General features: G+C 63.2%; 1 protein-coding gene across 1 annotated transcript in view; it reads left to right on the top strand.

Annotated features, from left to right (window-relative positions):
* Positions 1-15,119, top strand: part of ARNT2 (aryl hydrocarbon receptor nuclear translocator 2) — a 78,186-nt gene that overhangs the window by 50,109 nt on the left and 12,958 nt on the right. The window contains exons 10-12 of the mRNA XM_054713284.1: positions 6,418-6,552; positions 7,802-7,876; positions 11,606-11,757. Coding sequence (XP_054569259.1) covers positions 6,418-6,552; positions 7,802-7,876; positions 11,606-11,757 — 362 coding nt within the window. The remainder of the gene's footprint in view (positions 1-6,417; positions 6,553-7,801; positions 7,877-11,605; positions 11,758-15,119) is intronic.

Consider the following 15,119-nt stretch of genomic DNA (forward strand, 5'->3'; position numbering starts at 1 on the left):
ACCTCCTCCTCCCTGCAGAGTCCCCCTCACCTCCTCCTCCCTGCAGAGTCCTCCTCACCTCCTACTCCCTGCAGAGTCCCCCTCACCTCCTCCTCCCTGCAGAGTCCCCCTCACACCCTCCTGCCTGCAGAGTCCCCCTCACACCCTCCTCCCTGCAGAGTCCCCCTCACACCCTCCTCCCTGCAGAGTCCCCCTCACCTCCTCCTCCCTGCAGAGTCCTCCTCACCTCCTCCTCCCTGCAGAGTCCCCCTCACCTCCTCCTCCCTGCAGAGTCCCCCTCACCTCCTCCCTGCAGAGTCCCCCTCACCCCCTCCTCCTCCCTGCAGAGGCCCCCTCACCTCCTCCCTGCAGAGTCCCCCTCACACCCTCCTCCCTGCAGAGTCCCCCTCACCTCCTCCTCCCTGCAGAGTCCTCCTCACCTCCTCCTCCCTGCAGAGTCCCCCTCACACCCTCCTGCCTGCAGAGTCCCCCTCACACCCTCCTCCCTGCAGAGTCCCCCTCACACCCTCCTCCCTGCAGAGTCCCCCTCACCTCCTCCTCCCTGCAGAGTCCTCCTCACCTCCTCCTCCCTGCAGAGTCCCCCTCACACCCTCCTGCCTGCAGAGTCCCCCTCACACCCTCCTCCCTGCAGAGTCCCCCTCACACCCTCCTCCCTGCAGAGTCCCCCTCACCTCCTCCTCCCTGCAGAGTCCCCCTCACATCCTCCTCCCTGCAGAGTCCCCCTCACCTCCTCCTCCCTGCAGAGTCCCCCTCACACCCTCCTCCCTGCAGAGTCCCCCTCACACCCTCCTGCCTGCAGAGTCCCCCTCACACCCTCCTCCCTGCAGAGTCCCCCTCACCTCCTCCTCCCTGCAGAGTCCTCCTCACCTCCTCCTCCCTGCAGAGTCCCCCTCACCTCCTCCTCCCTGCAGAGTCCCCCTCACCTCCTCCCTGCAGAGTCCCCCTCACACCCTCCTCCTCCCTGCAGAGGCCCCCTCACCTCCTCCCTGCAGAGTCCCCCTCACACCCTCCTCCCTGCAGAGTCCCCCTCACCTCCTCCTCCCTGCAGAGTCCCCCTCACCTCCTCCTCCCTGCAGAGTCCCCCTCACCTCCTCCCTGCAGAGTCCCCCTCACCTCCTCCTCCCTGCAGAGTCCCCCTCACCTCCTCCCTGCAGAGTCCCCCTCACACCCTCCTCCTCCCTGCAGAGGCCCCCTCACCTCCTCCCTGCAGAGTCCCCCTCACACCCTCCTCCCTGCAGAGTCCCCCTCACCTCCTCCTCCCTGCAGAGTCCCCCTCACCTCCTCCTCCCTGCAGAGTCCCCCTCACCTCCTCCTCCCTGCAGAGTCCCCCTCACCTCCTCCTCCCTGCAGAGTCCCCCTCACCTCCTCCTCCCTGCAGAGTCCCCCTCTCCTCCTCCTCCCTGCAGAGTCCCCCTCACCTCCTCCTCCCTGCAGAGTCCCCCTCACACTCTCCTCCCTGCAGAGTCCCCCTCACCTCCTCCTCCCTGCAGAGTCCCCCTCACCTCCTCCCTGCAGAGTCCTCCTCACCTCCTCCTCCCTGCAGAGTCCCCCTCACACCCTCCTCCCTGCAGAGTCCCCCTCACACCCTCCTCCCTGCAGAGTCTCCCTCACACCCTCCTCCCTGCAGAGTCCCCCTCACACCCTCCTCCCTGCAGAGTCCCCCTCACACCCTCCTCCCTGCAGAGTCCCCCTCACACCCTCCTCCCTGCAGAGTCTCCCTCACACCCTCCTCCCTGCAGAGTCCCCCTCACCTCCTCCTCCCTGCAGAGTCCCCCTCACCTCCTCCTCCCTGCAGAGTCCCCCTCACACCCTCCTCCCTGCAGAGTCTCCCTCACTTCCTCCTCCCTGCAGAGTCTCCCTCACACCCTCCCTGGGTGTCACTCTGGGCACTTCCTCCTGGTCTGCAAACATGGATGTTCCCTTCCGTGGATGGGCCGCCGTCCTAACCACTGTAACCCTGTTTGGTTTGTGTTGTTCATCCTCTCCTGAGGATATTTCTGTATTGATTTAAAAAAATACATTTTTATTGATCTCAGGGAGGAACGGAGAGGGAGAGAGAGAGAGAAACATCAATGATGGGAGAAAGTCATGAATTGGCTGCCTCCTGCACGCCCCCTACTGGGGAGTGAGCCTGCAACCAAGGCATGTGCCCTTGGCTGGAATCGAACCCGGGACCCTTCAGCCAGCATGCCGATGCTCTATCCACTGAGCCACATCAGGTGGGGCTCCATTAAGTTTTAGAAAGAGTGGGAGGGAGGGGGAGAAACAGAGAGAAACATCGACGTGAGAGAAACACATCGATGGGTTGCCTCCTACACGCGTCCCAACCAGGGCCCGGGCCGGGGAGGAGCCTGCAACCGAGGTACCACATGCCCTTAACCCGAATCGAACCCGGGACCCTTCGGCCCGCAGGCCGGCGCTCTATCCACTGAGCCACACCGGCCAGGGCCGACTGCTGTAAGCTTGGATGGTGGTGTTTGTTCAGCCACGTCTGCCTGCCCGCCTGCATGGTTCTTGGCTCAGAGCCGAGCCTTCCTGCCCACGGTCACGGTCACGGTCAGTGTCCATGTCTTTGTGCTGAGGCCGCTCGCCGACGGCGTCCGACCAGGAACGAGTTCATTCAGATCCTTTGCTGCGTCAGACACTTCCCACTGGACCCCTTTTAATCCATGGCACGCCATGAGCGTCTATTAAAAAACGTGGCTCAGTGGATAGAGCGTCGGCCTGCGGACTGAAGGGTCACGGGTTCGATTCCCGGTCAAGGGCACATGCCCGGGTTGCGGGCTCGATCCTCAGTAGAGGGCGTGCAGGAGGCAGCCGATCCATGATTCTCATCGTTGATGTTTCTGTCTTTCTCTCCCTCTCCCTTCCTCTCTGACATCAATAAAAATTAAAAAAAAAAAATGTTTTCTACCGAAACCGGTATAGCTCAGTAGATAGAGCGTCGGCCTGCGGACTGAAGGGTCCCGGGTTCGATTCCGGTCGAGGGCATGCACCTTGGTTGCGGGCACATCCCCAGTGAGGGGTGTGCAGGAGGCAGCTGATGGATGTTTCTCTCTCATCAATGTTTCTAACTGTCTATCCCTCTCCCTTCCTCTCTGTAAAAAATCAATAAAATATATTTAAAAAAATGTTTTCCCTAAGTGGCCGCCCTGACCAAATTTAAAATCCCTCTTTATGAGAATTTTTCCGCTGAAAATATTCAAGGACACCCAAATGGCAAGTCATATGTTTATTTTTATAATATTCATTGCAAATGGATTTCTTTTTTAAAAAAAAATATTTTTTGATTTCAGAGAGGAAGGGAGAGGGAGAGAGAGATAGAAACATCCATGATGAGAGAGAATCATTGACTGGCTGCCTCCTGCACGCCCCCCACTGGGGGTTGAGCCCACAACCCGGGCATGTGCCCTTGGCCAGAATCGAACCCGGGACCCTTCAGTCCCCAGGCTGACGCTCTATCCACTGAGCCACACCAGCCAGGGCGCAAATGGATTTCTCAAATGAAATTCAAAACGCCGTGGCGTGTGGGGCCGGTCTCGTTTTGGCCGCTCGCCGGTTAAGACACGTCCGAGCTGCCGTCCGGCGGTGTACCTCGCTGGGGGCGGTGTCCGTGGGAGACACGCTGTCGTTGTGAGTTACTGGGCGGTGCTCGAACGGGACAAAGGGGAGTGGAGGGAGAGGGCACGCAGGCCTTTCACAAGGACAAACCCAGAGCTCCTCGTCCCCCCTCCCTCCTCCCGTCCCCGCCCCGCCTGGCCCTGTCCCCAGACGCAGCACCCCCCTCCCACGGCCCAGCCCTCACGGCCCCTCCTCCGCCCCGTCCTTCTACCCCGTCTCTCCTACTCCTCTTCTCTTTTCATTTTTCTAAAATGTCTTTTTGTATTGATTCCAGAGAGGAAGGGAGAGGGAGAGAGAGAGAAACATCCATGATGAGAGAGAATCATGGATCGGCTGCCTCCTGCACGCCCCACACTGGGGATCGAGCCCGCCACCCGGGCCTGTGCCCTGAGCGGGAGTCGAACTGTGACCTCCTGGTTCCTAGGTCGACGCTCAACCACGGAGCCACGCGGGCCGGGCCCATTTGGATATTTATAACCTCACTAGAGGCCCGATGCACGAAAATTCGTGCAAGAGGAGGCCTCCTTCTCTTTCCCCGGCTGCCGGCACTGGTTTTCCTCCGGCACCCGGGACCCAGGCTTCCCTCCTCCGGCCGCCGGCAGGCACATGGGACCCTGGGCGGCTTCGCCCGGGGCCCCGGCTTTGTCAGGAAGGACGTCCGGAATGACGTCCGGAAGATGTCCGGTCTATCCGGTCTAATTAGCACATTACCCTTTTGTTAGTATAGATTCTCGGGCCAGACAAGAGCATCAGCGTAAAGATCAGCCGGCTCTCTTTGCTCCAACTCGGAATGAACTCACCCCAAATGCCGTGGCAGGGCCAGGCCGAAGGATTTAGGGGACTTTACACGGCCCTCGGGCCACACGTTCCCCTCCCCCGGTCTCAGGTGTGATCCGGGCTTTGGAATATTTTAGAGCAAACACGTCACACGCAGAGGCGAACACGGGCCAGATAAACAAGGTTTGCGTGGATGTGGCCGCAAAAAGACGAAAGCTCCCATTTTCATGGACACGTAGGTTTGTTTCGATGGAGACGTGCCGACTCCAAAGGGCTGAGATAATCGGGTGATCTATACTAATAAAAGCCTCGGTGGGCCTCGTGCGCGATGTCATCACAAGATGGCCGCCACAAGGTGGCCGCGCGCACAGCGGAGGCGGGGCCCAGCAGCTGCTCCGCGCGGTGAGGCCTGAGGGTCCCGCGGCTCCGTGCGGCGCGGAGGCGGCGGGTCGTGGCAGGAGAGGGCAGTTGGGGGCAATCGGGACGGCAGAGGAGCAGTTAGGGGGCGATCAGGCTGGCAGGGGAGTGGTTAGGGGTGATCAGGCTGGTAGGCAGGCGAGCGGTTAGGAGCCTGCGGTCCCAGATTGTAAGAAAGATATCTGACTGCTGGTAGGGATCGGGCCTAAACTAGCAATTGGACATTCCCCAAGGGGTCCCCCGGATTGGAGAGGGGTGCAGGCTGGGCTGAGGGACAACACCCCCCCCCGCCCCAGTGCACGAATTTCATGCACCAGGCTTCTAGTCGTTAACATAAATTTTATTTATATTTATAAAAAAATTTTAATAAAAATTAGTATTTTTGAACATTAACTTACCAGGCCCTGAATAACTGCACAAATGAATACACGTCACGCAAACAAACCCATTTTTCTCGTTCTCCGAAAGCGAGGCATTTCCTGTTGCGCACACCAAGCCGGTCAGTCCGAGACGAAGGACGTGGCCATCGGCTGCTAGAACGTTCGCTGCCGGTGTCAGTGGGGAGAGATGGTGGGCCTGTGCGTAAGGCGCGTGAGGGACGTGAATGCAACTCGATGACAGTCATCAGTCATTAGCGAGCGTTGTAGCTCATTATTCATAACTAGAGGCCTGGTACATGGATTCGTACACGGGTGGGGTCCCTCGGCCTGGCCGGTGATCGGGGACGATTGGGGTTGGCTGGCCAGTGAGAGGGACCATAGGAGGTTGGCTGGCCGCGTGAGGTTGGATGTGGGAGCGCACTGACCACCAGGGGGCAGCTCCTGCATTGAGCATCTGCCCCCTGGTGGTCTGTGCACGTCATAGCAACCGGTCGCCTGGTCGTTCAGTTGCTTAGGCTTTTATATATATACTAGAGGCCCAGTGCACGAAATTCGTGCACAGAGGGGTGTCCCTCAGCTGGGACATCCATCTCACAATCCAGGACTGCTGGCTCCCAACTGCTCGCCTGCCTGTCTGTCTGATTGCCCCCAAACCACTCCTCTGCCAGCCTGATCAACGTCTAACTGATCCCCTGACTACCCAATTGCCCCAAACTGCCCTCCCCTGCACGCCTGGTCATCCCTAACTGCTCTCCCCTGAAGACCTGGTCACCCCCAACTGCCCTCCCCTGCAGGCCTGGTCACCCCCAACTGCCCTCCCCTGGAGGCCCGGTCGCCCCGAACTGCCCTCCCCTGCAGGCCTGGTTCCCCCCAACTGCCCTCCCCTGCTGGCCATCATGTGTCCACAAGATGTGTGTTGGAGTGACGGTCAATTTGCATATTGCCTCTTTATTATATAAGATAGATTATGTACAACAGGATATTGTAAAAATTAGCTGACAACATTTTATTAAAACGTTCCTTACATTCCGGGATATTGGCTGGGCCTCAGAAATATCCGTTGTGGGCCGCACGCGGGCCCCGGGCCGTGCGTTTGACGTGCTCGCTGTAAACTCGCTGCGCTAACGGCGTGGAAGGCTCTGCGGACCGGCCTCCGTCCCCGCGGGCGCCTCCCGGCTCCGGCCGCGTCCTAGCCCCTCAGCGTAGGTCCTGTGCCCTGCAGGTGACCAGCTCCCCCGTGTGCGTGGACATGAGCGGGATGGCGGTGCCCACGGAGTTCCTGTCGCGGCACAACGCCGACGGGGTCATCACCTTCGTGGACCCCCGCTGCATCAGCGTCATCGGCTACCAGCCCCAGGTAGGTCGCCCCGGGCTCACGGCCCCTGGCAGCGATGGAGCGTCCTGTACAGCGTCCTCGTCGCCTTCCCTCGGCACACAACTCAGTCACGGGGTGGAGGGCCCACGGCACGGAAGCCCGTGTCCCTGTGCGGACGTGGGAGCCCTGGCCGGTGTGGCTCAGTGGTTAGAGCGCCGGCCTGCGGACCGAAGGGTCCTGGGTTCGATCCTGGTCAAGGGCACGGACCTCGGTGGCAGGCTCCTCCCCGGCCCGGGCCCTGGTCAGAGCGTGTGCAGGAGGCAACCCATCGATGTGTCTCTCTCCCGTCGATGTTTCTCTCTGTCTCTCCCTCTCTCTTCCGCTCTCCCTAAAAACCAATGGGAAAATGTCCTCGGGTGAGGATTAGCAACAAATAAAAACTGAAAAAATAAAATGAGAGGGTTATTCTAAATCTTTTTTTTAAAATATATTTTATTGATTTTTCACAGAGAGGAAGGGAGAGGGATAGAGCCAGAAACATCGATGAGAGAGAAACATCAACCAGCTGCCTCCTGCACGCCCCCTACTGGGGACGTGCCCGCAACCAAGGTACATGCCCTTGACCAGAATCGAACCCGGGACCCTTCAGTCCGCAGGCCGACGCTCAAACCAGTTTGGCTAAGCCTCACCTAAATCTTAAAAAATAAAATTAAATTAAAATAAAACTGTATCCCGACGCTGCGGACCTGGGGCCTTAGCGAGGTGAGACTTTGGGGCCGGCGAGGCCAGGGGGCCTGGGATGGGGGTCCCGCCGCCGGCTTCGTGGTGGTGCCAGGGTACGTAACGCTCACCGACTTCCCCCCCTCATCCTGGGCTGAGCTAGAGACGGGGTGAGGGGGACTCTGAGAGAGAGCGGAAGAGAGAGGGAGAGACAGAGAGAAACATCGATGGGAGAGAGACATCGATGGGTGCCTCCTGCACGCTCTCCGACCAGGGCCCGGGCCGGGGAGGAACCTGCCACTGAGGTCCATGCCTTTGACTGGCATTGAACCCTGGGGCCCTTCGGTCCGCAGGCCGGCGCTCTAACCACTGAGCCACACCGGCCGGGGCTCTCACAGCGCGAGAGGGGCCCGGGGAGGAGCCTGCCACCGAGGAACGTGCCCTTGACTGGAATCGAACCCCCAGGGCCCTTCGGGCCGCAGGCCGGCGCTCTAACCACTGAGCCACACCGGCCGGGGCTCTCACAGCGCGAGAGGGGCCCGGGGTTCCTAAAGCGTCTCTCCTCCCGCAGGACCTTCTGGGGAAGGACATCCTGGAATTCTGCCACTCGGAGGACCAGAGCCACCTGCGGGAGAGCTTGCAGCAGGTACCTATGCCGCCGTTGCCACGGCGACGGGGGAGGAGGCAGCAGCGGGGCCAGCGGGGTGCCAGCCCCACGCCACGCCCCGGGCAGCCGGGGCCCCATCGCCAAGGAGCTCGCAGCTTCCTTCTGGGGCGGGGGGTGGGGGCGGGGGGGGGGAACCCGTGAGGATGATGTGACCCCGGCTCAGACGACGGCAGAGGACGGGGGTCACGGGGTGGGGCGGGTCCTGGCGGGTGAGCGTGGGAGGAATGGCAGGACCTTCTGCAGGCGGGGCAGCCCCAGACGTGGCGAGGGCGAGGGCTGTGGGAGAATAAGTGTGTGTGGGTGGCCGGCTCCTAGGGAGGCCTTGGCGGGGGGCGGGGTATATGAAATGGGGCTGGTGTGGCTCAGTGGTTGAGCATCAACCTAGGAACCAGGAGGTTACGGTTCGATTCCCGCTCAGGGCACAGGCCCGGGTGGCGGGCTCGATCCCCAGTGCGGGGCGTGCAGGAGGCAGCCGGTTCATGTTTCTCTCTCATCACTGATGTTTCTCTCTCCCCCTCTCCCTTCCTTCCTGAAATCAATTAAAATATTGATAACGATCCCTCTCCCTCTCTCACCACAGGGGACCTGGGCTCAGGACGGAATGGGTGCTCCCAAGATTCAGGGATGTTTGCGCAGAAGGGTTCCCATCGTGCAGGCGCACAGTAGGTGCTCAGCAGACAGCAGATAAGCCCTGGCTGGTGTGGCTCGGTGGATAGAGCATCGGCCTGCGGACTGAAGGGTCCCGGGTTCGATTCTGGTCAAGGACAGGTACCCTGGCTGCAGGTTCCCTGGCCCTGGTTGGGTTGCATGCAGGAGGCAACCAATCGATGTGTCTCTCTCACATCGATGTTTCTCTCTGTCTCTCCCTCTCCCTCCCACTCTCTCTAAAAATCAATGGGAAAATATCCTCGCGCCCTGGCCGGTGTGGCTCAGTGGATAGAGCGTCGGCCTGCGGACCGAAGGGTCCTGGGTTCGATTCTGGTCAGGGCACAAGCCTGGGTTGTGGGCTCGATCCCCAGTGTGGGGTGTGCAGGAGGCAGCCAATCCATGATTCTCTCTCATCACTGATGTTTCTCTCTCTCTCTCTCCTTCTCCCTCCCTCTCTGACATCAATAAAAATATATTTTAAAAAATATGTCCTCAGGTGAGGATTAAAAAAAATTAAAAAAAAAGCCGCTAATAACGATGGTCATGATGCAATCATGGGGGGGATGGGGAGACCCTCAGTCTCTCCCCAGGCAGCCCTCACCCAGCAGCTGCCTCCTCCTCAGACGCCACCGCCCCCACCCTCCCGCCTCCACACCTCTCTCTGGGCATCAGAACAGCCCCCCGCACGCCTCCTCCCCCTGACCTCCCCCATTTCTCCTCGGAGGGCAGACCCGGCTGCCAGCACCGTTTCTCCAGAAAGCACGGCTCTGCCGGAACTCCAGGAATCTCACTGACGTGACCCGGGAGGGAATCTATTTTTATTATTATTTTTAAAAATATATTTCTATTTTTTAAAATATATTTTAATTGATTTTTTTACAGAGAGGGAGAGGGATCGTTAGAAACATCGATGAGAGAGAAACATTCATCAGCTGCCTCCTGCACACCCCCCACTGGGGATGTGCCCGCAACCAAGGTACATGCCCTTGACCGGAATCGAACCCGGGACCCTTCGGTCCGCAGGCCGACGCTCTATCCACTGAGCCACACCGGTTAGGGCTTAAATATATTTCTTTATTGATCAGAGAGGAAGGGAGAAGGAGCGAGAGATAGAAGCATCACTGATGAGAGAGAACCATCGATTGGCTGCCTCCTGCACGCCCCCTACTGGGGATCGAGCCCACAACCCGGGCATGTGCCCTGACCGGGAATCGAACCCGGGACCCTTCAGTCCGCAGGCTGACGCTCTATCCACTGAGCCACACCGGCCAGGGCGCGAGGATATTTTCCCATTGATTTTTAGAGAGAGTGGGAGAGAGGGAGAGACAGAGAGAAACATCGATGTGAGAGAGACACATCGATTGGTTGCCTCCTGCATGCAACCCAACCAGGGCCAGGGAACCTGCAGCCAGGGTACCTGTCCTTGACCAGAATCGAACCCGGGACCCTTCAGTCCGCAGGCCGATGCTCTATCCACCGAGCCACACCAGCCAGGGCTTATCTGCTGTCTGCTGAGCACCTACTATGTGCAGCTGAGCACCTACTGTGTGCCTGCACGATGGGAACCCTTCTGCGTAAACGTCCCTGAATCTTGGGAGCACCCGTTCCCGCCTGAGCCCAGGTCCCCTCTGGTGAGGGAGACGGCAGATTCCCAAAGCCCCCATGTCCCGCTCTGGCCCCAGGGAAAGGCCCGGCGCGGTCCGAACCGCGGTGCTTCTGGGAAGAGAAGGAAGGAATTTAACATCGGGTCCCGCCTGGCATCCGGCTTCAGGAACTCCCGTGCTGTGAGCCGCCTCCCCACCCCTCAGAGGGGAGGCCAAGGCCACGCAGAAACCCCGAGAGCCACAATCCGGGGTCACAGGGTCAGCGGGGGGTTGGGGGGGGAGCCGAGCAGCCGCGGGACACCCCGAAGTGTGTGCCCTAGGCTCATGTTCTCTGAGCTCCAGCCACCGGGGGCCACAGATGCTGACAAAGGGAAGTGGTTTATTTTTGCAAAAGTTTAGAAGGCGCTCGGTGAGCCCTTGAACTTGGCACTTAAACACAAGTACTGAAGGGCCCGGGTCACGTGCGTGAGGAATGTTGAGTTTGGTGGTGACAGCCTGCCCGGGGCCGGGAACCCCAGTCCACCGTGTTTTTTTTTTTTTTTTTTTTTTTTTTTAATTTTTATTGATTTCAGAGAGGAAGGGAGAGAGAGAGAGAAACATCCATGATGAGAGAGAATCCTGGATCGGCTGCCTCCTGCACGCCCCCTCCTGGGGATGGAGCCCGCAGCCCGGGCCTGTGCCCTGACCGGGAATCGAACCCTGGCCTCCTGGGTCATATAGTTCAACTAGAGGCCTGGCACCAAACAGGCGGGGCTGGCTGGGGGTGGGGCCACGGGTGGTTGGCCAGCCCCGCCCCCTGGTCGAACTCCCAGTCGAACTCCCAGTCGAGGGGACAATTTGCATATTAGCTTTTTATTATATAGGATGCTCAACCACTGAGCCACATTGCTGGGCCAATGTTTTTTTAAAAAATATATTTTATTGATTTTTCGCAGAGAGGAAGGGAGAGGGACAGAGAGTTAGAAACATCGATGAGAGAGAAACATCGATCAGCTGCCTCCTGCACACCCCCTACTGGGGATGTGCCCGCAACCAAGGTACATGCCCTTGACCAGAATCGAACCCGGGACCCTTCAGTCCGCAGGCCGACGCTCTATCCACTGAGCCACACCGGCCAGGGCTTTTTTTAGGTTTTTACTGATGTTTTAGATAGAGAGGAAGGGAGCGAGAGAGAGAGAGAGACGAGAGAGAGAGAAACATCGACGAGAGAGAAACATCATGGATCGGCTGCCTCCTGCACGCCCCCCACTGGGGATGGAGCCCGCAACCCGGGCCTGTGCCCTGACCGGGAATCGAACCCTGACCTCCTGGTTCACAGGCCGATGCTCAGCCACGGAGCCAGGCCGGCCGGGCCTTGGTCTTGGGCTGCGACGCCCGGCCCTGAGCCCCCGCTGGCCTCGCCGTGCCCGGGGCGGCCCCGTCCCCCCCGCTGACCCCGCCTCCCGCCCGCCCGCAGGTGGTGAAGCTCAAGGGCCAGGTGCTGTCCGTCATGTACCGCTTCCGCACCAAGAACCGTGAGTGGCTGCTGCTACGTACCAGCAGCTTCACCTTCCAGAACCCGTACTCGGACGAGATCGAGTACCTCATCTGCACCAACACCAACGTCAAGTGCGTGCCGCCCCCCCCCGCGGCCCTCCCTCCCCCCCCCGCAGGCGCCCAGCAGGGACCTGGGATGTGGGCCCCTCCCCTCAGCCCCCCCTCCTCTCCTCCCTCCCACCTGCAGGCGCCCAGCAGGGACCTGGGACGTGGGCCCCTCCCCTCGGCCTCCCACCTGCAGGCCCTGAGCAGGGACCTGGGATGTGGGCCCCTCCCCTCGGCCCCCCCTGCAGGCACTGAGCAGGGACCTGGGACGTGGGCCCTCCCCTCAGCCCCCCCCCTGCAGGCCCAGAGCAGGGACCTGGGACGTGGGCCCCTCCCCGCGGCCCTCCCTCCCCCGCAGGCCCCCAGCAGGGACCTGGGACGTCGGCCTCTCCCCTCAGCCCCCCCACTGCAGGCCCTGAGCAGGGACCTGGGACGTGGGCCCCTCCCCTCGCCCCCCCCCCCACAGGCCCTGAGCAGGGACCTGGGACGTGGGCCCCTCCCCTCGGCCCCCCCCACCCCCCCGCAGGCCCTGAGCAGGGACCTGGGACGTGGGCCCTCCCCTCAGCCCCCCCGCTGCAGGCCCAGAGCAGGGACCTGGGACGTGGGCCCCTCCCCGCGGCCCTCCCTCCCCCGCAGGCCCCCAGCAGGGACCTGGGACGTGGGCCCCTCCCCGCGGCCCTCCCTCCCCCTGCAGGCCCAGAGCAGGGACCTGGGACGTGGGCCCCTCCCCGCGGCCCTCCCTCCCCCGCAGGCCCCCAGCAGGGACCTGGGACGTGGGCCCTCCCCTCAGCCCCCCGCTGCAGGCCCAGAGCAGGGACCTGGGACGTGGGCCCTCCCCTCAGCCCCCCCCTGCAGGCCCAGAGCAGGGACCTGGGACGTGGGCCCCTCCCCGCGGCCCTCCCTCCCCCTGCAGGCCCAGAGCAGGGACCTGGGACGTGGGCCCCTCCCCGCGGCCCTCCCTCCCCCGCAGGCCCCCAGCAGGGACCTGGGACGTGGGCCCTCCCCTCAGCCCCCCGCTGCAGGCCCAGAGCAGGGACCTGGGACGTGGGCCCTCCCCTCAGCCCCCCCCTGCAGGCCCAGAGCAGGGACCTGGGACGTGGGCCCTCCCCTCAGCCCCCCCCTGCAGGCCCAGAGCAGGGACCTGGGACGTGGGCCCCTCCCCGCGGCCCTCCCTCCCCCGCAGGCCCCAGCAGGGACCTGGGACGTCGGCCTCTCCCCACAGCCCCCCCCCCCCACAGGCCCTGAGCAGGGACCTGGGACGTGGGCCCCTCCCCTCGCCCCCCCCCCCCCCCACAGGCCCTGAGCAGGGACCTGGGACGTGGGCCCCTCCCCTCGGCCCCCCCCCACCCCCCTGCAGGCCCTGAGCAGGGACCTGGGACGTGGGCCCCTCCCCGCGGCCCTCCCTGCAGGCCCAGAGCAGGGACCTGGGACGTGGGCCCTCCCCTCAGCCCCCCCCTGCAGGCCCAGAGCAGGGACCTGGGACGTGGGCCCTCCCCTCAGCCCCCCCCTGCAGGCCCAGAGCAGGGACCTGGGACGTGGGCCTCTCCCCTCAGCCCCCCCCTGCAGGCCCAGAGCAGGGACCCGGGATGTGGGCCCCTCCCCTCGGCCCCCCCACTGCAGGCCCAGAGCAGGGACCCGGGATGTGGGCCCCTCCCCTCAGCCCCCCCCCTGCAGGCCCAGAGCAGGGACCTGGGACGTGGGCCCCTCCCCTCAGCCCCCCCCCCTGCAGGCCCAGAGCAGGGACCTGGGACGTGGGCCCCTCCCCTCAGCCCCCCCCCCCGCAGGCCCAGAGCAGGGACCCGGGATGTGGGCCCCTCCCCGCGGCCCCCCCCCCCCCTGCAGGCCCAGAGCAGGGACCTGGGACGTGGGCCCCTCCCCTCAGCCCCCCCCCCCCCCGCAGGCCCTGAGCAGGGACCTGGGTCGTGGGCCTCTCCCCTCGGCACCCCCTGTAGGCCCTGAGCAGGGACCTGGGACGTGGGCCCCTCCCCTCAGCACCCCCTGTAGGCCCTGAGCAAGGACCTGGGACGTGGGCCCCTCCCCTCAGCCCCCCCCCTGCAGGCCCAGAGCAGGGACCTGGGACGTGGGCCCCTCCCCTCAGCACCCCCTGTAGGCCCTGAGCAGGGACCTGGGACATGGGCCCCTCCCCTCAGCCCCCCCACTGCAGGCACTGAGCAGGGACCTGGGACGTGGGCCCCTCCCCACAGCCCCCCCCTGCAGGCCCAGAGCAGGAACCTGGGCCCTTCCCCTCAGCCCCCCCCACTGCAGGCACTGAGCAAGGACCTGGGACGTGGGCCCCTCCCCTCAGCCCCCCCCCTGCAGGCACTGAGCAGGGACCTGGGACGTGGGCCCCTCCCCTCAGCCCCCCCACTGCAGGCACTGAGCAGGGACCTGGGACGTGGGCCCCTCCCCTCAGCACCCCTTCAGGCCCAGAGCAGGGACCTGGGACGTGGGGCCCTCCCCTCGGCCCCCCCCTGCAGGCGAAGAGCAAGGACCTGGGACGTGGGCCCCTCCCCTCAGCCCCCCCTGCAGGCACTGAGCAGGGACCTGGGACGTGGGCCCCTCCCCTCGGCACCCCCTGTAGGCACTGAGCAGGGACCTGGGACGTGGGCCCCTCCCCTCGGCACCCCCTGTAGGCACTGAGCAAGGACCTGGGACGTGGGCCCCTCCCTTCAGCCCCCCCTGCAGGTACTGAGCAGGGACCTGGGACGTGGGCCCCTCCCCTCGGCACCCCCTGTAGGCACTGAGCAAGGACCTGGGACGTGGGCCCCTCCCTTCAGCCCCCCCTGCAGGCACTGAGCAAGGACCTGGGACGTGGGCCCCTCCCCTCAGCACCCCTGCAGGCCCAGAGCAGGGACCTGGGACGTGGGCCCCTCCCTCACTGGCAGGTCCATAGACCCCAGGCGCAGGGAGGACCCCGCCTCAGTGGGCCCAGGGTGCCCTGGTCCCATCCGCCTCCCGTCCCCTGAGGGTGATGCCAGGGTCCTGGGTCCCACTGAGCCGGGCAGGACAGCGAGAGCCCACGGTACCCCCAGGGTCTCTGCTGCTCCCCCTTATCCATCTGCTGCCTCCTGCACGCCCCCCACACTGGGGATGGAGCCCGCCATCCGGGCATGTGCCCTGACCGGGAATCGAACCCTGACCTCCTGGTTCCTAGGTCGATGCTCAGCCACGGAGCCACGCCGGCCGGGCCTTTGCCCCGCTTTCTTCTCACTCTGGCCGGGTCCTGGGGTCTCCCAGGCCCCCGTGGACCCCTCCTGTCCGGAGGGTGTCCGTCTCTGTCCCCGCTCTCCGCCTTCACATGGCTCCTTGCAGGGGGAGGCTGGGGGACATTCCCGCCCATCGGCTGGGCCCCTGTTCAGGCCGCGGGATCCCCACCCCCAGACTCCTGC

The sequence above is a fragment of the Eptesicus fuscus genome, chromosome 25 (genome assembly GCF_027574615.1).
Source record: "Eptesicus fuscus isolate TK198812 chromosome 25, DD_ASM_mEF_20220401, whole genome shotgun sequence".
NCBI classification, from domain to species: Eukaryota; Metazoa; Chordata; class Mammalia; order Chiroptera; family Vespertilionidae; genus Eptesicus; species Eptesicus fuscus.